Source organism: Protopterus annectens, chromosome 4.part0 (genome assembly GCF_019279795.1).
Source record: "Protopterus annectens isolate FY-2018-M chromosome 4.part0, PAN1.0, whole genome shotgun sequence".
NCBI lineage: Eukaryota > Metazoa > Chordata > Ceratodontiformes > Protopteridae > Protopterus > Protopterus annectens.
Window position 1 is genome coordinate 675,395,049 of NC_056733.1, and position 27,746 is coordinate 675,422,794.

Below are 27,746 nucleotides of genomic sequence, written 5' to 3' on the forward strand. Positions count from 1 at the left end.
AAGGCCTTTGGATCTCATCCTTCAGCCTCCTGGGTGTCTCTGCCTTTTCATGAACTAATGGACTTGGTTAGTTGAAAGGTGTGGGAGTCACCTGACGCTATGGAACCAGTCCTTCGGAAGCCAAACAAGTTTTTGTCAGCCCCTACTGGGAAAGATTTCCTCACAAAAGGTGTACCTGTAGATGCTATGGTGGTGGCAGCACCCACCAAGAAGGAACTTTCTGAGACATCCTCATCTGTTCATCCTCCGAACAAAGATTCACTAACAATGGACAGATACAGGAAGCGTGTCTTTTCGTCAGTGACTTTTACACTCTCTGATCGCTGAACTACCTCACACACTTTACAAGGCTACAAAGAGATCTCCTGAAAGAGCTAGGAGATGCTCTACAAGGTTCATTAGCTGCGGGGGGTGACTGAGAAAGTCTCTTCCCAGCTGTCCACTTTAAATTCTATCATCAACTCCTCCTTGAGACTGATATCTTATACAGCGTGTTCAGGAATTTCCTTGAAGAGGCACTCCTGGATGCGCTTGTGTAATTTTGCGGAAACTTTTAAGTCTACCTTTACTAACGCCCCTTTTGATGGTTCCTCACTTGTTGGTTCCAAAGTAAAGGACACTGTCACCAGATGCGAGCAGGAAGGGAAAACTCTCTCTGCCGTTGGAGTACATTTTTCTGCACCTTCAAGACCTTACCCTAAAGGTCAGAAGAGTGGAAAATGTGGTTCAAAAGATCCCAGGGAGCTTTCCAAGATGCACAAGGTGAATCCTTTCCCAGGGGCAGAGGGAGAAGCAACAGTGGTAGACGTCCTAGAGACAGAGGAGGTTCGCAAAACCAGGGTGACTGTGATTCTTTTTGCAGACATCTCTGTCAGCGCTCCTGAAAGGAGGCCCGCGTGCTCTACTCTGGAGGCAGTTGGGAGATGTTCTTTCTACCCAGAAGCCTGGCAAAGTATCACAAAAGACAAGTGGGTACAAAGCATACTATCCAGAGGATATTCAATTCTCTTTTGCCATCCTGTCCCATAGATCAGAACAATCTCAGATGTTCCACCCAATCTAAGGGAGCAAGCAACTATAGAAATCAAAAGTTGCAGGACAAGAGTCATCCAAGAAGTCCCTGCAGACCAAACAGGATTTGGAACTTACTCAAGATTCTTTTTGGTGCCAAAAAGAACAGGGGCTGGAGACCCATATTGGATCTCAGCAAGTTAAACGAATCTGTCAAAATGTCAAAGTTCTGAATGGTGACACTGCAGTCAATACTTTCCTTCTTAGGGAAAGGCAATTGGATGTGCTCAGTAGACCTCCAAGATGCGTAGTACCACATAAAAATGGACAGAGCATCAAGTTGTCACTTGCGCTTCTGGCTGGGAGCCATTCATTATCAGTTCTGAGCTCTGCCCTTTGATCTCACTACAGCCCCTAGAGTGTTCACCAAATGCATGGCAGTAGTAACGGCTCACTTGAGACGTCTTGGATTCCAAGTGTTTCTGTATCTGGACGACTGGCTCCTAACTGCCACCACCAAGCATCTACTCCAACGGGCCAGGGATGTGACATTGGAAATTTGTGCTCAGTTTGGCATAACAGTCTATTTTCAAAAATCTGCCTTGTTACCTTCATAGGTGCAAACATAGACACTGTTTCCATGATGGCATGTCTTCCAGCCGACAGAATTTCAGTCCTCAGACAGGAAGTACTTCACCTTCTTCCAAAGGACAATGTTAAGGCAAAGGTAGTTCTGAAACTTCTAGGGAAAATAGCTGCAACCATAACACTTGTTCCTCTTGCCAGGATGCATATGAGAATCCTTCAGTGGCTCCTATTCTCCCAGTGGTCGCTTCAAGAACTTCCTATGCCCCACCTGATTAGAATTACAGAGTCATGCAAAAAGAACCCACAGTGGTAGATTCAGTTCAACCATGTGACTATCGGGAGACCATTTATTCCACAACAACCTGTTGCTACACTGACCACAGATGCTTCCCAGATGGGGGGGCATTATCTGGGAAGGACAGTCCAAGATATATGACAAGACCACGAGGTCCACTTGCATATCAGTGTTCTAGAGATGAGAGCAGTGCTTCTGGTGTTGCAAGCACTCCACAACTGTCTTCCACTAGGGACCATTGCAATACAGTCAGACAATATGTTGGTAGTTTGGTACATTAAACAAGGAGGAACCACATCATACCCACTTTGTCGCGAGGCTCTGAGAGTTTGGCAATGGGCAATTTATTCCCAAAGCTTTCTAGTAGCAATGCACATCCCGGGGAAATCCAATGTTATAGCGGACGAGCTCAGCAGGGCAATATTAATGCCTCACAAGTGGTCTCTGAACCAGAATTTAACAGGAGAGATTTTCTGGAAATGGGGCCAGGCTTGCTATGATCTTTTTGCCACTCCCATGAATGCCAAGTGCAGCAGCTATTTTGTCCTAATTCCCCCTCCGGGGGAGACACTGAGAGACACACTTGTACATGATTGGCCCTCAGGACTTCTTTATGCCTTCCCCTATTTCCCCTTATACCCAAAGTTATCCAGAAGGCAAAATCCCTGGAAAGCATGATGATTCTCATTGCCCCATATTGGCCTCGGCAGCTTTGGTTTCCCTTCCTCTGGCCTCATCTTCAGGAGATGCCTTGGGTTCTAGACACAGTTCCAAACCTTCTGACACATATGTCAAGGAGCATTCATCCTTCTCCCCACACCCGCAACTTGACACCATGGCTGCTCCACTTTTCAACTTAGTCAGGCTTCAAAACTTCACTCCAGCAGTCAAACACATATTGATGTCCTCTCATAAAGTTTCTACTAGAAAACTATATGCTAGCAAGTGGAAAAGATTTTGTCACTGTGCCCAAAATGGAAACATTGACCTTTTTATGCACCTATTCAGTCCAATTTGGAAGTTCTGGCAGAACTCCTCCAGCAAGGCTCAGCTGCAGCAACTATTAGAATTCAGCTGGCTGCAATTTCAGATTTCCACATTGGTGACCATTCTCCTAACTTAATGTCACACAGATTGTGTAAAGCATTGTTAAAAGGCACTTCCTTACTGAGACCTTTTAAGGAACCACTTTCTCCTTGGGATTTAAATTTTGTCCTATCTCAACTAACATTGCCACCATTTGAGCCTTCATCTTGTGACCTCAGGTTCCTTTCCTGGAAGACCATATTTCTAGTAGTTGCAACATCTGCCAGAAAAGCCTCAGAGTTGCAAGCACTATCAATTATACCTCCATATCTGATCTTTCATAAGGATAGGATATTGTTACAAACTAATCCATCCTTTATACCTAAGGTTTGCTCTCAATCCAACATCAGTCAATCCATTGAGCTCCCGGTGTTTTTCCCCAACCATAGCAACAAGGCAGAGTATAAACCCCACCAATTGGAGTTGCATAGACAGCTCAGATTCTATTTGCATAGAACTAAAGATTTCAGGAAATCGTATCAATTGTTTATTTCCTTCCCTGAGGCAAAAAGGGTGTGCCAGTATCTAAAGTCACCCTTTCAAACTGGTTCTCAAGTTGTATCACTTTTATCTGTACCTCCAATAACAAAAACGTAGCATTCAGAATTAGAGGTCACTCAACCAGAGCATTAGCTATATTCTCTGCCTTTCAGGCCCGAATGTCTATGCACAGTATTTGTGCTGCAGCTACATAGGCCAATCCTCACACATTTATCACTAATTACAAAGTGGATTTGGCCTCCAAGGACTGGGCTCAAAGTGAGCCACCTGGGAAAAAGGTGCTAGGGACGCTGTCCCATCCAAGTAAGAATGAAGGTGAGATAGGACAACATAACATAAAAAATTATGTACTCACCATAACGTTCCATGTTTGTTGTCCATCACGCCATTCATTCTTACGATCCGTCCCTCCTTCTCCCGTCCAAGGACCTCCTAGAGGGACCTGGTGGTGATCTTGCTCTTTACATGAGATCCTTGACTCTGTTTCTCCTTGACATGGGGGTCATACCTGTCTATATATATATATGTATATGTATGTATTGCTCATTAGTTTTAAGAATAAGGGTGATGTGCAGAGCTGTAGTAACTACAGAGGGATTAAACTGATCAATCACAGCATGAAGTTATGGGAAAGAGTAGTGGAAGCTAAGTTAAGAAGGGAGGTGATGATTAGTGATCAGCAGTATGGTTTCATGCCAGGAAAGAGCACTACAGATGCGATGTTTGCTCTCAGAGTGTGATGGAGAAGTACAGAGAAGGTCAGTAGGGAGTTGCATTGTGTCTTTGTGGATTTAGAGAAAACATATGACATGGTGCCTAGAGAGGAGTTGTGGTATTGTATTAGGAAGTCAGGAGTGTCAGAGAAGTATGTAAGAGTGGTACAAGATATGTACGAGGGTAGTGTGACAGCGGTGAGGTCTGCGGTGGGAGTGACGGATGCGTTTAAGGTGGAGGTGGGATTACATCAAGGATCAGCTCTGAGCCCTTTCTAATTTGCAATGGTGATGGACAGGTTGACAGACGAGATCAGACAGGAGTCCCCGTGGACTATGATGTTTGCAGATGACATTGTGATCTGTAGTGAGAGTATGGAACAGGTGGAGGAGACCCTGGAGAGGTGGAGATATGCTCTAGAGAGAAGAGGAATGAAGGTCAGCAGAACTAAGACAGAATATATGTGTGTGAATGAGAGGGAGGACAGAGGAATGGTGAGGATGCAGGGAGTAGAGTTGGCGAAGGTGAATGAGTTTTAGTACTTGGGATCAACAGTTCAGAGTAATGGTGAGTGTGGAAGAGAGGTGAAGAAGAGAGTACAGGCAGGATGGAGTGGGTGGAGAAGTGTCAGGAGTGATTTGTGACAGACGAGTACCAGTAAGACTGAAAGGGAAGGTCTACAAGAGAGTAGTGAGACCAGCTATGTTATATGGATTGGAGACAGTGGCATTGACAATAAGACAGTAGTCAGAGTTTGACGTGGCAGAGTTGAAGATGTTAAGATTTGCACTGGGTGTGACGAGGATGGACATTATTAGGAATAAGTATATTAGAGGGTCAGCCCAGGTTGGAAGGTTTGGAGACAAAACCAGAGAGGCAAGATTATGTTGGTTTGGACATGTGCTGAGGAGGGATGCAAAGTATATTGGGAAAAAGATGCTAAGGATGAAGCTGCCAGGTAACAGGAAAAGAGGAAGCCCTAAGATAAGGTTTATGGATGTGGTGAGAGAGGACATGCAGGTGGTTGGTGTGACAGAGCAAGATGCAGAGGACAGGAAGAAATGGAAACTGTTGATCTGCTGTGGTGACCCCTAACGGGAGCAGCCGAAAGAAGAAGAAGAGGATTGCTCTTTAGTATGTTAGCAGCCAACAAGATCTGGAGAGTTGCACCACTGCATCATGGGATACCTACCTTGCCATGAGCCAAGTCTGAGACTTCCAGCTGTGTATTTGGCCAAGTTGGAGCCGGTCCTGTACCCATCCAAGTATGAATGAATGGTGAGATGAACAACATACATGGAATGTTATGTGAGTTACATAACTTCTTTTTTACTTGTGGTAATGCATAATAGATCCTGGTCTGTTCTAATACTGTGCATTTCTCTAATCACATCTTTCTTAGTATTTTTATTGATCTATTCCCTGTTCTATAATCTTCTAACAGTGACACTTTTTGTCTTAATTGATTTATAGTTTTCTCTGTCCGATACTTCCATGATGGTATTCGATTTCTCCCCTTCCTTTCCCTCACTACCCTGTGTTCCTGTGGTAGAACTTTATCAGTTATTAATTTAGCAGCACAGTAGTATATCCTGTCCTGTTGCATCACATGGAGCTCTATGGACAACCCTAATTACTGCATTAATTTGTTTCATCAGACTTTTTACTTTTTGGGTGTTATTGACCTTCTGCAGTCTTATTTCTCTCATTGATCTTAATATATCTATCCATGTCCATTAAATCAAACAACTCTTCTCTTCGCTCTATTTCTTCCAAACTGAGGGCACATCCCTTGTTTTCCATTTCCTGTGGGGATTCTATAGAAAGTTTTATAGCATCTTCCTGTGGCACCTTCTCTTCAGTTTCATCCTGTGTCATTTGTTGCTGTGTCATATGGGAACTCACTATCCTATCACTCCTCAGCATTGACTGCATCAGTTTCCACAGTTTCCTGTTCCTTTCCTTGCTGTCTAGCTTCAAGTGAACATTTATACTGGTTTCCTGGGGAAGGCTCCACAATATCTTGATATGACACCTGACAAATAGCTTCCTGTTCCACTGGTTTCCCCTTAATTTGGATATCCATTGCTTTATCCTGTTGTGGTCCTTTCTGTATTGGATTTTCTACACTAAATCCTTCCCTTTGCATATGTTCCATAACCTCAATTTCTATTTCTTTGACTTCTCCATTGCTAATTTCTTTTTCTACTTTTCCTCTTAGTCTTCTTATGTTTTGTATTGTAATGTTTTCCATATCCTGATTATTTTGCCTGTATTTCTCTTTAAATATCTTTGGTGCTGCTCTTTTTGTATTGGTTAATTTTGCTTTTTCCTTTACATAAATATTACACCATATTAAATCTCTTTTCCTTTCCCATGTCCATATTTCTTCTTCAGATGTCTCCTGATCTTCTTGCTTTTCTTTGTTCTGGAGACTCGCTCCATCATGCTGTGATGTAGTCTGTGTTTGACCTTCTACATTAAATCCTTCACTTCGTAGGCACTCCATAACTCCAACTTCTATTTCTTTAACTTCTGCTTTACTCATCATCTTTTCTACATTCCATCTTTGTGATATTAATTTTTTTATTGTGAAATTTTCCCTATCTGGTTGCCTTTGCCTATATTTCTCTTGAAATATCTTTGGGGACTGCCTTCTATATATTAGTTAACTTGGCTTTCTCCTTTGCATAAATATTGCACCATATCAAATCTCTCTTTCTTTTCCATGTCCATATTTCTTTTTTATATTTTTCAAATATCTGTAGGTTTTGTTGTTTATATTTTCGCACTTCCTCAGATGCTTCTTTTTCCAAACAGATCAAAGTTTCTTAATCTATATACTGTTTTTCAAAAATCTGTTGTATTAATGAATGCAAATTTTTATTTGAAGCTTCTGACAGTTTTTCCTGTGGAAGTATTTTTCTTTCCTCGAATTTCTCTCTTAATCATTTTGTATATCTTGTCTGGAAATTCTGGGCTTTTTACATAATAGTAACAATACATTTATTTCTTATCCTCAATAGTCCACTCTCGTCTTTATGGCTCTTCTTTAGCCAGTCAATTTTTGTGATTTTTGTGGACTGCTTCTTCCTTCTACAGCATGGGTCCATCCTCCTCCTGGGCCTCGCCTGGCCCCATTGTAGGAATGTTTCCGAATTTTGAGGATTCTACACTGTAATTTTTTTTCCAATCCTGGCACCAGTGCGCCTACCAGGATTGGGCACCCAGCTATCTTTTTTTCGTTTTTGACTTGCTTCTGTCCATGATATATGCTATATAAATACAGTCTATATATCGGTGTTGCCTTGGTGAAATTTTGTGAAAAACAGGGTCCACCTCGCGAAGGTATTCACCAAGACTGTGGATTAATTCAGTTTCAGCAGTTTTTTGTTTTTTCGTAAAGACAGGGTTTCTCTCTGTATGAATTCTCATTTTATGCCCAAAGTGGTTAATGAGCTGTCCCTTAATCAGTCTGTCCAGCTTCCTTTTTCCCTAATCTGTTGTCCGCTACTGAGAAGGTTCTTCAGACCTTGTACTTGCCATAGACAGCTCAGGTATTAGACAAAACAAAGGCCTCCCATAAATCTGGCTAACTTTGTTTATTTTCATACCAGAACACTGGATTTGTCAGTTTCTAAGCAAACCATCTCCTCCTGAATTTCCAAAGCCATTTCTCTTTATTATTCTTTTCATGACAAACAGTTGTCTGCTCCTGTTAGGGCTCATTTACTAGGGCATTGGCTTCCTCGGGAGCTTTCTTCAAGGGTTTGGGTACCAACTTCATCCTTGAAAGTTGATCATTGGTCTTCAGTTCACACATTCACTGAACATTACAAATTGGATGCCATTTCCAGAGCCAGGGTGGTTTTTGCCTTCCTCTTCCATACCTTCTCAATAGCTTTTATGCTCTCTGAGGTGATGAATACTGCAACAGTGATATTGAAGAAAAGTTGTGTAAAATCTTACCATAACAGCAGATGTCCTCTTTTTCACTATTGCAGTATTAACTCCCTCCGTTCCTCCTACTCATTGTTCTTTCTCCTTTTCCATCTTTTTCTTTTCTGGATGAGAGGTTCTTCTACTTTTCTTCCTTCCTCTGGATGTACATATTATGCTTTCCACTGGAAGTCCTGGTTCTCCTGGGGCATATAAGTTCTGGGTTGGGCACATTCATATGTCACCTGTATGCTGTATGCTCACGTGGGGAGTACATGACTGATGCATAACACTCCTAAGTAACAAAAGCTTTGCTATGCTGGCCAGACATTGGGCTATCTTTGGCAGAAGGTGATAAATACTGCAACAGTGAAAAGAGGGACATATACTCTTATGGTAAGATTTTATACAACTGTCCTTACTGGAATGGACTTGGGCCTTTAGTAGGGGTTGTTTATGGAGGGGAGGTGGAATAAGATGAAGCAGCCAGTGGCTACTTCACCTATCCTTGGGGAAAGGGCTAGAGAGAGAGAATTCTGGTTGATGAGAAGTCTTGCAGGCCACCCCTGTAAGGGGGAGGCAGTGATGTCTAATGACTGGTGTGTGAATGCATGCACTAGGCATGCTAACATGACTGTTGATGTTGATCTCTCAGTTACCTTGACTTGCTACCATGTGAGTGATTTCTTCTGGCACCTTGTCTGCAGCTCCTTGACTGGATTCCTACCTCTGACTCTAGGCTACGTATGCCACACCACTAGACAGATTCCCTGAGAAATCAAGGGAGTGTATCTTTTTATAACTGTCATGTCTAGAATGGTCTGGAAAGGAGATAGTAGGGATTCAATGGTTGTAAGGATGAGGGAACAGTGACGAAAAGATGGTAAATAAGTGTTTTTAGGTGAGAGAGGGGCCATAAAATACATTTGCTTGTATTCCTGTTACTGAAATATTACATCTGAAGTAGGAGTTTAATTTGTCAGCAACCTGTGGGTATGGATCCGATATCGGATCCGAACCGGCATGGTTTATCCAGCTATGGATCCGAGCTCCTAGCTCCTCCCGTCACCCATAATGCCCTGCTCTCCCTACATGACCTCAGATCTAGTTTGCCGCGTACATGGTGACAGCTTGATCTTTGAGCTCCTACAGCTAAGTGGAATTTTATTGCTTATTAAGGGTTTTTTTGATCTTTTTTCGCTGTCTGCCGTCGGAGTCCACTTCTCTGTGCCCCAGAGGTCCTACTCTAGGAACCAAAAGGGCCAGAAGAAGATATGGTTCCGGAAGTCGCAGCAATCCCAACCCGCTCCGGACAACCAGTCCTTCCGTGGCAGAGGAGGACAGGGCAGACGCCGCCCCAGAGGCAGAGGGGCTCCCAGGAATTTCGGGTCCAGAGAACCTTTCTCTGAGCGGCTCGCGCAGCAACCTTGAGGGGTTGCCCGACTGCTCCACTCTGGAGGCAGTCGGGGGACGTTTTTCGGATCACCTAGCGGCATGGGAGTCCATAACAACAGACCGCTGGGTCCTCCGTATCATATCCAGAGGATACAAAATTCCCTTTATTCGTGTCCCAAGACCAAAATCCCTCCCCGACGTTCCACCCGACCAGAGGGAGGCTGCTTCAGCAGAAATTGGCTACCTGCTAAGCAAAAGAGCCATCCAGCCCATCCCCCCAGACCAGATCGGATCAGGGTTCTACTCCAGGTTCTTTTTAGTGCCAAAAAAGACGGGGGACCTAAGACCCATTTTAGATCTGTCCCTATTAAACCTGGCAGTTCCCAAGGAGAAGTTCCGGATGGTCACTTTACAATCTATCCTCCCCCTTCTGGGAGAGAATCACTGGATGTGCTCCATAGACCTCAAGGATGCGTACTACCACATACTAATGGACAGACGGTCCAGGAGGTTTCTTCGCTTCCTGCTGGGAGCCAGTCACTACCAGTTCAGGTTCCTTCCCTTTGGTCTCACCACAGCCCCCAGGGTGTTCACCAAAGTGCTCTCAGTGGTTGCGGCCCACCTGATGCTTCAGGGGGTGCAGGTCTTTCCGTACCTGGACGACTGGCTTCTCACCGCCCCAACAAGGCATCTACTATCTTTAGCAAGGGACTTCTTTCTTCATCTAGCTCCCTGGCTAGGTATCACAATAAACGTAGCAAAGTCCAACCTGGCCCCTACTCAGCTGTTAGATTTCATAGGTGCCAGGTTAGACACAAGGAAGTTAAGAGCCTTCCTCACAACCGACAGAATTCGGAATCTTTGACTCCAGGTGCGGGCCATCCTCCACTCCAGCCCAGTTCCAGCGGAATTGGTCCTGAGGGCACTAGGGTCCATGGCGGCAGTGATTTATCTTCTCCCGCTTGAACATGCGGGTACTTCAGTGGACACTTCAAGTACAATGGTCTTACCTTTCTCTTCCCTTGCATCATCCCATTGCAATCAGCAAGGCTTGCAAGCAGTCTCTTTTGTGGTGGCTCCATTCAGAGGATCTCCTAGGAGGCCGCCCTTTTTGTGCATCTCCCCCCCTTGCCACAGTGACCACGGACGCATCCCGCCTCGGGTGGGGGGGGGGCACTTTGCGGGACGGATGGTCCAAGGCACGTGGAACGACTCAGAGACCTCCCTGCATATCAATGTTCTGGAGATGAGGGCCGTGCTCCTGGCGTTGCAAGCACTGCAGGCCTTTCTTCCCCTGGGAACAATTGCGATTCAATCGGACAACATGTCAGTGGTCTGGTACATCAACAAACAGGGGGGAACCAGGTCTTACCCCTTATGTCGAGAAGCCATGAGAGTGTGGGAATGGGCAATCTCCACCAACCGCTTTCTCATCGCAACGCATATTTCGGGTCGGTCCAACATCCTTGCAGACAAACTCAGTCGCACCATTCTCTCCCCGTACGAGTGGTCTCTCAATGCTCAAGTAGCGAAATGTATCTTCGCACGGTGGGGAACTCCTTGTTGCGATCTCTTTGCTTCTCCCTTAAACACCAAGTGCGACAGTTTTTTTGCTCTAATCCCTCCTCCAGTGGATTCCCCGAGGGACGCTCTGGTGCATGCTTGGTCTCCCGGTCTTCTGTACGCATACCCCCTTCTTCCTCTGATGCTCCAGGTTCTTCAGAAAGCCTCTCGGTTGGGGTGCAGAATGATCCTCATAGCCCCATTCTGGCCTCGGCAGATCTGGTTCCCTTACCTAAGGTCTCACTCAGTGAATCCACCTCGGATTCTAGATCCCATCCCGGATCTGATAACACACCCATCGAACCTACCATCTCCGAACCTGGACAACCTGAAGCTAACTGCTTGGCTGCCCCAGTTCCACTCCTAATTAGGACTCCCGGTATTTCATCTCCCGTTAAGGCTATCCTGGTTGCGGCGCACAAATCCTCTACCAATAGAACTTACCGCAGTAAATGGAAGCGATTCTCCATCTGGGCGGAGCGGCAAGGTTTAGATCCCTTCACGGTACCCCTTCCCGTGGTCCTAGATTTCCTTACCACTCTTTTTAATGATGGCGCCAGTAGTTCCACGGTTAAAGTTCAGCTAGCGGCCATTTCTCATTATCATGTTGGTCATGACTCTGGACCGCTTATGTCTGCCAAGTTATGCAAAATCTTCCTAAAAGGCACCTTTCTGCTTAGACCCCCGGTCAAACAGGCGGTTCCACCATGGGATCTTTCTTTGGTTCTTCAGGCCTTGACCGCTCCTCCCTTCGAGCCTGCGGCCACTGTAGATCTAAAATTCTTATCTCTTAAGACTGCATTTTTGGTAGCCATTACTTCAGCAAAAAGAGTTTCGGAACTTCAAGCCCTTTCCATAAAGCTGCCTTACTTGATCTTCCATCCGGACCGTGTGTACCTCAGGATCAACCCCTCTTTTCTTCCTAAGGTAGCTTCGGAAGCAAATATTAATCAGTCCATCAATCTTCCCGTTTTCTTTCCTAATTATCAGAACAAAGGCGAGTACAAGCTGCATTCATTGGATGTTCACAGGCAGCTTCGTTTTTATCTTAACAGGACAGCTGGTCACAGGCAATCCGATCAGTTGTTCGTTTCCTTTGCCAAATTTAATCTAGGTAAACCAATTTCAAAAGTTTCCTTGTCACGATGGATTTCCCAGTGTATTTTATTAGCTTACCAGGCTTCTGGGAGGCCCGCACCGGACGGAGTTCATGCTCATTCAACCCGCTCAGTTTCTGCCTCAGCAGCCTTCAAGGCTAGGATACCTCTGGATGACATTTGTTCAGCGGCCACTTGGGCTTCATCTCATACCTTTATTTCTCATTACAAGCTGGATATCACGTCTAGAGGTAGAGCATCCTTTGGCTCCGCGGTGCTCCGGAATATCCTTCCATGACGGCCACCCAAGAATCAGGTAGCTGGGGACTCTGTCCCACAGGTTGCTGACAAATGAATCTCCTACTTCAGATTTAGAAGTTATGTACTTACCATAACGTTCCATCTGAGTAGGTGTATTCATTTGTCTGCAACCATCCCACCCTCCTATCCCCCTGGTCTTGTCAGTTTCCTGCATAGAGTGTGTTACCCTTTATTAGGGTATTTGATACAGGGCAAACTCTATCTGAGGTCATGTAGGGAGAGCAGGGCATTATGGGTGAGGGGAGGAGCTAGGAGCTCGGATCCATAGCTGGATAAACCATGCCGGTTCGGATCCGATATCGGATCCATACCCACAGGTTGCAGACAAATGAATACACCTACTCAGATGGAACGTTATGGTAAGTACATAACTTCTAATTTTTTTCTTTTTGCAAAATAATTACTCTAAAGTATGAAAATGAGGGCACCCAAACTTTTGCAACTTATCTTAAGTAACTCGTGAACTGACTATATTTTGCGGGGCCTAGTTGACATGTTTACTTCTTTTTGGAGCATTAATTTGCAGAAAACGTTCTGATAAAACAAGGTTTGACAAGGTTATATTGCTCTTGATGTGTAGATATGAACACCAGCATGCCCATTGTCATTGCTTATGTTGTTCTCTGAGACCTTGGCCAGCCACCATGTGAATATCTCCCTTTACCTAGTTTGAAACTCCCCGATTAGATTCCTTGCTCTCTTACATACACGATGCCATGTCCCAAGACTCACACAGTCAGATGTTTGGGGCTTACCAAGAAAGAGAGTCACATCTGGTAAGGAGCAACAGAGGAATCTTTGGTCTGTGAGGACCAGAGAACAGAGGAAGATGGATACAGAGTAGTGGTCATGTAGGTGGGGGATACATAAAAAAAAAAAAAGCAGTTTGCTTACATTCATGTCATTGATTTTTTTTTCTATACATAATGGCTCAGAAGTATGCTAATGAAGACACACTAACTGTTGCTGGCATGTCCTCTTAAGTACCCATACGTTGATAGCCTTCTTTGAAGGCTTTAACATCTTTTTTGGCTCATCTCTGTTACAGAAGTATTTTCTGGTGGCAAGGGGAGACTTGGCAGTGTCATCTTGCTGAAAAATTGTTCAGTGGTTGAGAGAGATCAAAAGACAGTACACATTCATTTTTACCATTTTATGCTAAGTGGTTTGTTGTAAACTGAAATTAGCAATAACATTCGGGCTTGTTCCTTTTTGCTTGCTTTCTGTCTGATTTATGTGCCTAACAGGCAGACTTTTTCTTTCACCTCCCTTCACAAGTTTTCAACATTGCTTACTTTGTGTAATTTTTAGAAGAAGAAAGTTGACTGTGTTTAATCTATACCTTACAGCTAAAATTTGTTTATAGAGTTGCAAGTTATTTTTGATGACTATAAACTAGATAACTATTTATAACAGATTTCAAAGGCCTTTTCTTTCCTCTTTCATAGCTCATTGGAGAAAAAGTCCTTGTTGAGAGATAATGTTGACTTATTGGGAACTCTTGCAGACCTATATTTTAGGGCTGGTGACAATAAAAATGCAATTCTGAAATTTGAGCAGGCCCAGATGTTGGATCCTTATCAGATAAGAGGTATGTATATTTAGTGATTTTTTTATTGGCTTTTTTGTATTCCATAATAATGCATGAAACGTAGTCTAGCTGCATACCATGGACACACTAATATTTTAGGACATCATGAGGTTGTGGGTGGATTAATTGGGTTCATCATCTTTTCTATTGCTTTTTGGCTTATTCCCTCAGAAACCCCTTGCTGAGATGTATGCCCTGGTCTTGCACACTGCATTGTGAAAACACACATACCACTGAGTGTGTCAGTTCTTTTCTTTTTTGTACACTTTGGCTCACAAGTATGACTGTCATTACTAAAAAGTTGTCATGCTTGATACCAAAGTATAGATTGTTTAAATGTCTTTGTGGCATACAAATGGGGTCAAAACGTGTATTTTTCATTTTCTTTTCTTGTTGGAAGAGGAATGTGATATAAAGGACTGGCTTAAGTGCCACTGGATTTAACTGTGGACACCTGCATGTTATAGGTAGAAACTTTTGGTGCTTCTTATTGCTTGCACTAAAGTCATATGAGGAGTTTATGCACAGATTCAGGTCTCTTTCCTTCTTGTTTTGGACCTTGTAATACAGTTCTGGCTGTGAGAGTATGCCCTAGACAAGCCTTTTAAATGGATAACTTCTTTCAGAAATTACTCTGACTTTATAGTTACATGTTTTATATTGTAGATGTCCCTCCCTTAATCACTGTTGCAGTGTTAGTCACATATGGGAAGTATCCTGCATAGGATACCATATGTTTGACCAGTAAACCAAAGCTTGGGTGCCTTTATCTCTCTCTGTCTGCCTCAAGAACTAAGTATGAGAAAGCATGCTGGTGCATAAGAGAAGTACAGGTGTGAAACTGTCATATTATTTTTATGTACTTTTAAATGGGAGTGCACATTTTACTTTTTACTTTTTTGGTAAAACATTGTTAAAGTTGTTAAAAAGGTGTTGAAAACTTTGTGGAAAATCTGTTTTATTTAACTTTTTGATACTGAAGAAGCTACTTTTTACTGTGTATTTTTGTGGAGAAAATTACTTTTTTGCAACTTTCTTGTTTTCCTGATTATTGATGCTAAGTTTCTTTGGGGAAACGAGCACAATTTTTGGCGTGACCATGGAACAAACTTACATGTACCTTGGTTGGATCATCTTTCAGCCACAAAAAAGAAAAAGGTAAACTAAGCACCCCTTGCCACCACAGCATTTTAGTAATTTGCTTCAGGCACTAGTGAGTGACACTGCTGTGGCTAAAGCTGGTTCCTCAGACCACCCATCTTTTTCCCCCACAGAGTCACTACAGAACAGAACGGGGGTTAGCCATGTCCTCTGTGGTGGTTTCGGTCCCCTCAGTGGGCAAGGGTGAGACCCACCTGCCAGTCATGGGAGAGGGGGCAGGGAATGTACCCTTGCTTATCCAGTGTTCTGCCTATCCTGGAGAAGCTGTTGCAAGTAATACTAGGTCTATTTGCCTCCAGCTTTCCTAAAAAAAAGAGAGAGAACTGTACATTTAACTTTCTTGTGTGCTTTTGATCTGATGAAGTAACTTTTAAGCAAAAACGTATTATACAGGAGACGTTAATGCCTGGAGTGTATGTGTTTTTTTGTTGTTTTTCAATCAAGCTGTGTTTTCAAAGAATATTTGCTGGTTTCCAACCCTTGGTGGTACCTGTAGATACTGTTTCAAGTGAACTTTGGTGCCTTGGTGAATATTTTATTTACTTCTTGGTATTGTACCAAATCATTTAATTTTCTTATTCTGAAGCAGTGATCTTGGAATTGGTGTATTCATTCACTCTTTGGAAGTGAAGGGCATAGCCTCCCTGGAAAAACAGATGTCCTTCCTTATCACTGTTGTGGTATTCTTTACTCTTGGGATATCCTGCCTAGAATAGCTAAATGTCCAGCCAGCATAGCAGAGCTTTTACACGTTCAGGTGGCATATGTCCTTCAATGCAAGGCATAAGGTACATGTGATGTACACTCGCCTAATCATCAGAATATCTTTACCACCAGTCCAAACACTACTTCTGAATTTGGTCTGTACACCATTCACCAAGCTTTGTTCATCTACCAAGTCTTCTAAAGATAAGTGCTTTGTTGGAGTTCCTTCCTTTCTTTTTTTTTTTCCTCCTTGTAGTTTGTTTTCATGTCATCCAGGAAGGGAAAATGTAGGTGTGGGAGGCAGATTCCCCATAAAGATCGAAGTGAGAAGTGCCTTTTTTGTTTGGGTGCTACACACGACCATACACAGTGTGAGGTTTGTCAGGTGTTTGCCCATAAGACACACTGCAGTAGTCTGCCATCCTTCTCTATTTATTAAGAAAACCAATATCTGAAGCTTTTGGCTCAGGGTATCATGGCCATGTCCGTCTGCCTCGAGGTTCAGCCACCATTTCATAATAAAGCCAAAAACGCACATATTAATCCTGCTGCTGTCCAACCTCCACCAGACATCTCCATTGGGCTGGATGAAGAGCCCAAGGACCGGGTGGTGCCAGTGTCAGTTCCCTCTGCTGCGACCCAGTTGGAGGCCGACATGGAGCCATTTACTTGCACATCCACCAAGACTGTGCATATGTTTGGTGCAGATATAAAGGGAGATACACAACTGATTAAATATGAAGGGCCTAAGGGGATTTCCCAATTATTTGTTAGGGAAGAGGTGCCTGGTACCTTTATCAAATCTAGGCAGGAATCTGAACCTTCTGGATTTGCTAAAGCAGATGTTCCTTTAAAAAAGAAAAGAAAATGTGTGGCTTATTTGGCTAAGGATCCTCACAAAGAGTAGCAGGACTTTACTCAGGAGCTTTTCACTGCCGTTATGGCCCTGAAACCCCCCACAAGGGCTCTGTCTATCCCTGCCTCTGCATCTTTGTCTAGGCCTAGGGATTCTGATTCCTTTGTTGAAAAGTTTTTTGCATACTCCTTCCAGATCTACTCTCCTCTTGCCTTATGATCTTATGAAAAACTGTGTCCTGATTCTTCTTTTGAAGAATTATCTTTTGGGGATACAGTGTTCTGCATGATGGAACATTGTGGGACTGTTCCCAGATTTGTGATGTTCAAAAGAAGATGCTATGAACTCATGCAGATAAACTCACCCAGACTTCCTGCAGGTCCCTCCTGTTTTAGCTGCCCTGTTGGATACATTTATGCAGCTTCTCAGACTCCTGACTGTTAACTTCTGGCACCTAAGAAGCCTGGCAGATTTTATAAAGTCCCAGAGGATCATGAGAGTTTGTATAAAAGTCCTTCACCTGATCATGTTGTTTCCATCTTCACAGGTAAGCCGTCCAAACTGTTATCCTCTTCCAAGATTGTACCTTTTGACAAGGACAGCTAGGCTATTGAGAAACATGGGGAAAAATGCATACTTCTGCTACTTTGGCCTTTAGGACCATTAATTATCAGACCCACTTGACTAGGTATGTCCTGCTGTTCTCTCCCAGTTCTGGAGATTTTGCCTCGTGCTTGACTGCCCTTTTTCAGTTCTGCCTCTCAAATGGCTTGCTATTCCATTAAATACAGTTATGGTGCTGCTGATGCCTCTTATAGGGAGCTGCACCAGTTTCTGTCATAAGGAGATACTTTTGGTTGTACCTTCAGACCTTACCTCAAGATACTAAGGCCAAATTATTAGATTACCCCTTAGATAACCAGAAGCTGTTTGGTACTGTGGCTGCAGAATTGTTTAAAACTCTTTGGGATAAGGGTAAGGTTATGCAGGACTTGAATAAAGTCTTTGTTTCCCCTGTCCCTAAGTTCCAGAGGAATTATCCAGCTAAACCTTTTGTTCGCAGGCAGCCTAGACAGCCTACTAGGAGCAAGATTGTTCATAAGTGTATTTTCCAAGACAAGCCCCTTCTGTAAGAACTAGCACTTCTAGGGACCAAAAACCTTATTTTCCTGGCAAATATGCCTCTGAAATCCAGCCTTCTCTCCTTTTCAGCCAGATTCCTTTATCCCTCAGGCTGAGTCTTTTCCTGTTTGGCAGCAAATAACCACAGATGCCTGGATACTCTCCATTATCCAAAGTGGTTGTTTTATGGCTTTAAAGTCCATTCTTCAGCCTCTTCCTTGCCAGATCCCTCATTTTCTTTTTGGCTCTGCAAGATCTGGTGGAACAACAATCCATTCAACCTGTTCCCTTGTCTCAGCAGGAACAGGTTTTTATTCCAGAATGTTTCTGTTCCCAGGAAAGAGGGGTCATGGAGGCCCACTGTAGATCCGTCTTTTCTCAACACCTTTTTCAAGGTCCTTTCTTTCAGAATGTTGTCTCTGTGACATCCCCCCTGAGGGCCAGTAATCAAGGAGCCTGAATCCTCACCACCGACACTGGTGAGGGACTTTCACTTGGGAGAAAGATAGGTACAAACAGTATTTCCAGATCCAGCTCTGCACCAAACACAATTTCCCTTAAGAGCACACAGGGAGCACACTCAGTCCTGGGTCTGGGTTTCCCCATCTTTCTCTCTCCAGGCCCCCAGTAAAACTCCCCACTGGCACAGCTATAGAGTTGAGCCCTCAGCCAAGTATCCCAAACCAAGTCCTCCACTACTCCCTCTGTGAAACCAGTGCTCTGTGTCCCTGCTCCAAGTAACTGACGCAAACAATCTGAGATTTGATTGTCTCACACACACACACACACACACACACACACACACACACACACACACACACCCCTGGGAAAAGCTGACACAGATTTACTAGCTATGCCTCTCTGCCAATACTATAAGGTGGTTACTGCCACCAGGACACACCAAAGCCAGTTACTCTTAGGCTCTTAGAAGAGTAGCCAGTTATACTGAGTGAAATTAATATTAATACAAATTGTAATGTTGACTGAACAGCAAAGCTTTCAGAAGCGGTCACAGTGTCACCAAATAAATAAAAGTACTCTCAATGGTTAAAATGTTCTCTAAAAGACTAGCCACAACGAAAAATTTAAATATATTTAATAATAAATAATAAAAAGAACATAAAAATACTAAATATCTATTTACAATGAACACTAGAGTTTCAATCACAGGGAATATTAAAATAACACAGTTGAATAGATTCGCACAGATGCAGAAAAATAGTACTTAACTAATCTCACTATATTTTCCTGACTGTTCTAAGGATTTATATTCCCTGGTTACTTACTAAACCAAGGTATGATGAAATGGGTGAGTGATCCTTCTATGTCAGATTTTAAAAGCAGACTGCTCTGAGACTTCTGTCTTATCTAGTATTAAAACAGAATGACATCACATGCATCTGGTCATCTGACTTCTGATTCCCATATTAGCCCCCTTTACTAGAAATTGAACCAGAATCTCGCACATATGTGTTACCATACACAGATAAAGCTTTCTTAAGATGTGTTATAGCATCTGGAAGACATAAAACGATTTCAGCACTTCCACCCTTCCAGGGTAGCAATTGGTTAACTCCTAAAGACGAATCAAAACAATTCCTAGTCGTTTTCAGACATTTTGTCTCTGGCTGCAATCAGAACTATAAGATACAGTCTTTATGGTCTAAACCAGGTAATTTAATTTCAGGATATTTTTCTAAAAGTTAGCTGTGGCTGAGCTTAACTTCTCTTCCAGTATCCTCTGTTGCAATTTATACATTTAGTCAGTTACAGTAGTGCAGTCCGACTTGCGTGTATATTTTATTCTGTCCAGCAGGACACACTGTTGGTACTTTAACACAAGCAGCTTTTACAAATACAATCTGATGATGTAATTTGCATTCATTCCTCTAACTGTGGGTCTCTGATCTGACCTCACATCTAACTCTACCGCTTTCCAAACTCAAGATTCGAAGCTCAAGCTCCTCTTCTTCATCCCATAATGCCTCCTTCCCCCAAAATACTTTGGTTCTTTGCCGCTCACCTGATAAGCATTGGGATTTCGTTGCTCCTGCCCAATCTTGATATAAGAATTTCTGTAAGTCGGCTATCGGCCGATTTTTGTTCGCTCTTCCTTCTTCAATTTTCACCTTCTTTCCAGTTTATTTATAGTTTTTTTATATATCTATATATATATATATATATATATATATATATATATATATATATATATATATATATACATATATATATATCTTTTGGTAGTTGGTAGTTTTAGCTTAGTTCCTGCAGTTTTCCATCTGGATAGTCCCTCTTTTTCCCTTCTAGTCTTTCTTCTTTGTTTCCCCTTTGCTCTTCTATTTGGTTTGTCATGGCTAAGAAGCACGATAAACCTTTGTGGTTTAAAAAAATACACTTCCTGTGAGCACAAGATCCCCTTGTCTGATGCCCACAGGGAGTATGTTTACTGTCTAGGCCAAGTGCACCTAAACAGCCTGTGAAATATGTGGGGGTTTAATCAATGAGTGCTAATGGACTTTCACAACAAACTGCTTTGAAGGGCTTACTTTCTCCTTCCACTCCTTTAACACCTTCCACTTCAGTGGCCCAAAACCCCCATTAGAAAACCCAAGGAGGCTAGGGAACACAGGAAGCATTCCCCTGACTCTTTCTAATCGGAACCACCCAAAAAGGTGCCAAAACCTTCAGATCTGAGGTTATCAGATCCAATAATTGTGGTTTCCTGTCCCTCTGCTTCCTATGCTCATCCTGTCTCCTCTGAGCTGGGTGTTTCAGTTCAGAGCTCACCTCCCAAGGAGGTCTCCCCCAAGCCAGTGTCCAGTCTATGTCCTACTCAATCAGACAGGTATACCCGTATCTTGTCTGAGCATGAGGTGGATAGATTGAGACAATTTCTTAAGGTACAGATTCAGATGGGAGTTCTGCCGGCTCCGTCTCCTTCAAGATCTGTAAGCAGACATTCCCCTTTTCATCCCATGGCTCCTTCTCTGATCCGACTTCTGCTTCTTAGTTGTCAGATCCAGTGTCCCTGAGAACCAAGACGTCTGATCAAGTAGTGGCTACCACTTTGAGTCCAGCAGTTTCCCTGATGTGCTTAGCTCTGACAGCTTCAGAGCCCAGTGCATCTTGAACAGAAGATTAGACATCTGGTCTGGAAGATTGACTTAGAGTCTGAGGTTTTCAGAGCTATTGCTTCACTTCAGAGCCTCAGCTTTTGATAGCTCGCCTCCAACTCCCACCATGGGAGTGGAGGACTGTAGGGGTTCAGAAGAAGTCTGCACCAATGGCTTTGGCTCCAGAGAGACAACTCTCAGATCTTCATAGCCCATTTGCCTTCAAGGTGGTGGAGAGGGTTTCTCGCCCATCCTAGGGGATTTCCAATTCTTCCACCATCGCTTCTGATCCCCAGCCCCATGGAATCTGTCATTGAGGCCTCTCATGTTCCACCATAAATGTCAGTGCTGCAAAGCCCCCAACCTCTTCCCACTGTAGAACCCTGTTTTTTTTTCCAATACCTCCCCAAATTATCCCATCGAGGAGGTCTCCCGGAGGAAGAGGTGTAAAAGGAGACACCTGCATTCCCCGCAGGAATCTGTCACTATGGACACTGACTTTGAGGAAGGGGAAGGGTCCCTTAGATATCTACCCGACAATGTCTCCTTTGCAGACATCTTAGAGATCCTCTGTCAAAAGGGTGGATGGTCCTCCCAAAGTCCTAACCCAGAGGAGTCCGTGCTCTTGGAGGCCTTTGGCACTACCCCATCTACATTTTGGTGTCCCCCCTGGCAGATTCTTTTGAGTTGGTTTTCACCAGGGCATGGAAGGATCCAGACATCGTAGAGCCCATAGCCAAACAGACTTGATTTATTTATTTTATTTATTAATTGGCATTTGTTTATCGGGAAAGTGATAAGATACCAAGTGCTCCCTTAGACAAATCACATTGGACCAAAAAGATTCCAATGGATGCCATGGATGTTCATGTTTCACTGTTGCAGTCATTACACTTGGGTTATCCTGCTGGCAGGCTACCCGCAGTCAGCCTGAATTCCAAAGTCCTGGTCCAGCGTCGGTTGCTGTCGCCTCTTCCCTGACGTCAGTGCGCCAGGGGTATAAAAAATGCAGCCGACACCATTTTCTTCAGTCTTTCATGCCGTGCGGTGCCCAAAGCAAAAGCAGTTCGCAAGTGCCGATCGGCCGACTCCTGAGATTTTCGAAATCGAATTTCAGATCCAAAGTCTTCAATAAAGCTAAGTACCCCGTTGGGGAAACTATTTTCTTGCTCCAGACCGATGTCAGAAAAAGTTAATTGTATTTCTTGTGGGAAGCAAATACCTCATAAGGATTTCCACTCTTACTTTATTCCTTGCCTAGGCTCTGACCACGACATTGCTAATTGCCGGTTTTGTGCTAGATTTAACCAACGCACTATTAAGCGTCAGTACGATTTTGCTTTTCATTATTTTGGCAGAAGGTTTAACTAGATAATGCCATCGGAACATCCGATGACCGGAATTCATAAAAAACACAAGGATAAAGACAAGGGCAAGCATCCAAGGTCCAAAACTGACGGAGCCTCTTCTAGGCCAGTCGACGGTTCGCCGGTGCTCAGTGAGGCGCTTTCGCAGCCCCTGAGAGCCCCTACCTTAGAGCCACAGGCCGCCTCCGACTCCCACGTGGAGACAGCTAGGCCTCTGGATATTCAAGGTATTGGCCCTTTGGAAAATAATCCCCTCAGATGGGTCCGGAGCCGCTGAGCAGGCATCGGCTTCTGAGGGTGTCTTCAGACCTAAACAACTTTATATAAAGCCTCCTTCAGCATCCAAGACAAAATCTAAAACAGTTTTAAAGACAAGGAAACCAGTACAGCATTCTCCAGGTCATGCTTCTATGCCTAAGAAACAGATGCTCAAAATGGCCGAAGACTTAATTACTTTGATCAGGGGTTCCCATCCTCCACCTGATAAGAGGCCTAGGCAAGACACTGAATATGATTCCTCTGATCAGGTTTCCATTTCCTCTGATTCCTCTTCTGATCAGGGATATTCTGTTCCTACCTATGAGGATTCTGATGCTGAAAATTCTATTCCTTCAGCTTCTCCTCCTGAGGACTATTCTTTTGGGGAAACCCTGCATACCATGAGGGAGCATTTCCATTGGGAGAGCCAGGATTATTCCGATTCTAAGAAAAGACTTAGAGACTTTCTTTTACTTCCTCAGCACAGACCTCTTGCAATTCCCCCTGTTCTAGATGTAGTAGATGATGTTTTTTCAGAGTCCAGCCTGACTCCAGATTCTTTACCTCCTGCCCCTGTTAAGCCGGACAGATACTACAGGGTCCCAGACTCCCATAAATTTCTTTACAAATACCCTGCTGCTAACCCAGAAACTATCTCACAGGGTCCCAAAGGGGTCAAGGCTGCTTCTGCCAAAAACCCTGCCAACTCAGATAGAGATTCTAGGGCTTTGGATAGATGGGGGGAAAAAGTTTACACTTCTGCTACCTTGGCTGTAAGGGCTTTAAATTGTCAGTTTTATATGCTCAAATATCAGCAATACTTAATGTCTTTGTTAAAACAAAAATGTTGACAAATTCTGAATGTTCTGAGAACAAAGATTTGCAGGATTTATAGCATGCAGCTGAACAAGTGGGAAAACATACTTTGCAATGTCGCTATGATTCACTGGAGGCCTCGTGCATGGCCGCTGTTACAGGTTCTGTTGTTAGAAGGCATGCTTGGTTAAAGGAACAGAATCTGCCTGATCATGTTAAAGCAAAATTATTGGATGCTCCATTACAGCATGATACTTTGTTTGGTGTTAAGGCAGAGGAAGTGTTAAAGAAAATGGAGGATAAGGCAAAATCTATGCAGACAGTAAAAGATTTCTTACAGGTACAGCCACCCAGATTTAGCAAGAACTGGCCCTCTAAGAATTCCAGTGTCAGACAGACCACAAAGAGGCAGATTCAGGCACCCTAGAGGCAGGCAACAACACCAGGGCTCATACAGGCCCAAACAGTGGGGTGCTTCTACCTCCAAAAGCGGAGAAGACAAATCACAGCCTTATAGAAAACAGTCCCAATGACTTCCCTCTGCCAATGCCAAGCACTTATTTTTTGGCAGCACCCTTATTGGGAAAGCTAGCACTTTTTTCACAAAACTGGCACAAGATCACCCAGGACAAATGGGTCTTAAATATAGTCTCTCAGGGCTACAGGTTCCACTTTCACACCCTTCCAAAGGCAAAAGGTATGCCAGATCTGCCACGCAATCAATGGCAAGAGGCACAAAAACAAGTTTCATCTCTCATGGACATGGGGGCTATTCAGCCAGTGCCACAGCAAGAGCAGGGAAGGATTTTACTCAAGACTTTTCTTAGTACCAAGAAAGGATAAAGCCTGGAGACCAGTTCTGGATCTGTCTATTCTAAATACTTTTCTGGACGTCCCAAAATTCAAAATGTTGACTCTACAGCAGCTTTTGCCCATACTGGACAAGAAGGCTTGGCTTGTAACTTTGGACCTCAAGGAGGCATACTTGCATGTCCCAATCAGACACTCTTGCAGAAGATACCTCAGATTCATAGCTTGCTCAATGCACTACCAATTCTCTGCACTGCCCTTTGGCTCATCTACTGCGCCCAGGGTCTTCACAAAATGCCTGGCACCAGTAATTGCATTTTTCAGACAAAGAGGAATTCAAATATACCCCTACTTGGATGACTGCCTTATTCAAGCAAAGGACAAAGATATTCTACAACAGCATCTGGCATTTGTAAAAATATTACTAATTTGCCTAGGGTACACAGTAAATGAAAAGAAATCAAAACTAGTACCCTCTCAAGAGATAATATTCCTGGGTGCAAGCTTAAATACAACTGCCCAGATGGCTTATCTCACGCCAGACAAACAAAGGCATCTGACGTCTTACTTCAAAGACATGGCAACAAAGACCCAGTTATCTGCAAGAAAAATTCTGCAGGCTCTGGGCTACATGGCATCCTGCATTCTACTAATTCCATATGCAAGAATGCATATGAGGAAACTACAGTGGTATCTAAAAAGTATTTGGACTCAACATTGCCACAGCCTGGAAACCGTAATTACTCTCATGCCCTGCCTGTAACAGTAATTTCAATGGTGGGAACAGGCCTGTCACCACAACAAGGGACAGCCATTCACCTTACCCCCTGCCAGGCAGACACTAACAACAGATGCATCAGATTATGCCTGGGGGGCGCACATGGCAGGAAAATGTATTCAGGGCACATGGCCCACAAACCAAATGCATCTTCATATCAATCAAAAAGAGATGCTAGCTGTACAAAATGCCCTGACAGCCTTCTAGGACCTACTTCATCCAGGACAACTACTGATAAAGACGGACAATGCTGCAGTCATGTGGTACATAAACAAGCAAGGGGGCACACATTCCTACCCCCCTCTGCAGGCAAGCCATGACTTTGTGGAACACAGCATTAACTTATCAAGTACATCTGCAAGCACAATTCCTGCCAGGAAAGACAAATACTTTGGCAGACGAACTAAGCAGAAATCTCATGGATCCTCACGAGTGGAAACTGGATCCACAAATCTTCAACATGATAACAGGGAAATGGGGATGCCCGGACATAGATGTATTCGCCTCCCCTCACAACTGCCAGCTACATAGATTCTGCACTCAGACTTATCACAAGCAAGCATGGAAAGTGGATGCCCTTTCATTCAGCTGGAAAGCCCTTACAGTATATGCCTTACCTCCTCTGCCTCTCCTCTCCAAGGTACTCCTAAAGTCAGACAAGAGAAGCCAAAAATGATACTGATTGCCCCAGACTGGCCACGCCAACACTGGTACTCAATCCTAAAGAGCTTGTCGCAAGGCTCAGCCTGGGCATTGCCTCTAATACCTCATCTGCTGACCCAATAAAATAATCGGATCCTGCACAGCCAACTCAGAACCCTAAACCTGGCTGCATGGCGGATAATGTAATCATTCAGAACACACCTGTCTCTAAAGCAGTTATGGATGTTATTTTGGAGGCCAGGAGGCCCAGAACCAGAAAATCTTATGCAGAAAAATGGAAGAGATTCTGTGCTTGGAACCAAGCGCAGGGAATTGACTCGCTTGAACCAAATATTCCTCAGATTTTACAATACCTAACTGAGATGCTGGACAAAGGCCTATCCCTCTCATCAATTAAGATCCGTGCCTCTGCCATTTCAGCTCATTACAATACGGACCTACCTATTTTTTCTCATCCACTGCTACGACAGTTTCTCAGAGGGGCCAAAAACATAAGACCTCCAAGGAGAGCTCCAATACCTACATGAGACCTCAATTTTGTCTTGGAAAAACTCACACTGCCTCCTTTTGAGCCAGCCAATACAGCAGAGATAAAATATTTGTCATGGAAAACCGCTCTTCTCCTAGCAATAACTTCAGCAAGAAGAGTCTCAGAGTTACAGGCACTAATGGCTGTGAAACCTTTTATTATTTTCCATCAGGACAGGGTTTCTCTAAGGACAAACCTGACATTGATGCCTAAGGTAGTATCCAGCCTGGCTCTTAACCAAACCATACATTTGCCAACCTTTTATCTAAACCCACAGAATAAGGGGGAGAGACTTCTGCATACTTTGGACATACACAGACAGCTACGCTTCTACTTGGACAAGACTAAAGCCTTCAGAAAGACTGAGCAACTCTTAGTGGCATATGCTGCAGGTTCCCAAGGAAAAGCCATTTCATAGCAGACTATTTCAAAATGGATAAGCCACTGCAATCGTTTCTGCTATTCACAACATGGCAAATCAGTGCCCAAGGGCATTAGGCCACATTCTACCAGAGCAGCAGCCTTCCTCAGAGGCGTACCAACCAAGGATATTTTGGAGGTTGCAACATGGACTTCAGTGCACACTTTTACAAAGCACTACCATTTACCTCTCTACTCTAAATCCAGAGCAGGCTTTGCCACTGCAGTTCTGCAGGGCCTCATAGCCACTCCAAACTGTATTTAGGCCCAGCCGCACAACCTCAGCTTTGGGATTCAACCCAAGTGTAATGACTGCAACAGTGAAACACGATGAACATAGTACAGTTGTGTACCTACCATAAATGTAGATGTTCGAGTATATTCACTGTTGCATTCCAGGTTACCCTCCCACCATCCCCCTTTTTCTTTGCTGGGACTTATCTGTACCTATCTATTTTATACAACCTATGTGGTGTATTTGCTTGTAGATGAAGGTTATGTGCATGCTTTTTTATGATCATAATTTTTACAGCCTACCCTTTTGGGGGCACCTGACATCTGGGGCAAGAAAAACTGAAGAAAATGAAATTGGCTGCATCTTTTATACCCCTGGCGCACTGACGTCAGGGAAGAGGCGAAAGCAACCGACACCGGACCAGGACTTTGGAATTCAAGCTGACTGCGGGTAGCCTGCCAGCAGGATAACCCAAGTGTAATGACTGTAACAGTGAATACACTCGAACATCTACATTTATGGTAGGTACACAACTGTACTTTGTTGTGGCAGCCACCAAAAAGGAGCTACCTCAAGAAAGCTCAAATCTCCGTTCCCCCTAACAGGGAGTCTAGGGCTTTGGACAGGCTTGGTAAGAGGGTTTATGCTTTGTCCACGTTTGCTTTATGAGCGCTGAACTACTTTATCCTGTTTTATCAGGCTACAGAGGGACTTGATCAAAGAACTCTCTAGCTCGGTCCCTGAGTCCATGTCTGAAGAGGAATGCAAGACCTTTACCTCCAGAATGGCCACACTCCAGTCTATATCTAATT

At 43.8% G+C, this 27,746-nt stretch overlaps 1 protein-coding gene across 1 annotated transcript in view; it reads left to right on the forward strand.

Annotated features, from left to right (window-relative positions):
- ANAPC7 (anaphase promoting complex subunit 7) overlaps window positions 1–27,746 on the forward strand; it is a 1,515,510-nt gene that overhangs the window by 618,671 nt on the left and 869,093 nt on the right. Inside the window, exon 6 of the mRNA XM_044068647.1 lies at window positions 13,959–14,101. Coding sequence (XP_043924582.1) covers window positions 13,959–14,101 — 143 coding nt within the window. The remainder of the gene's footprint in view (window positions 1–13,958; window positions 14,102–27,746) is intronic.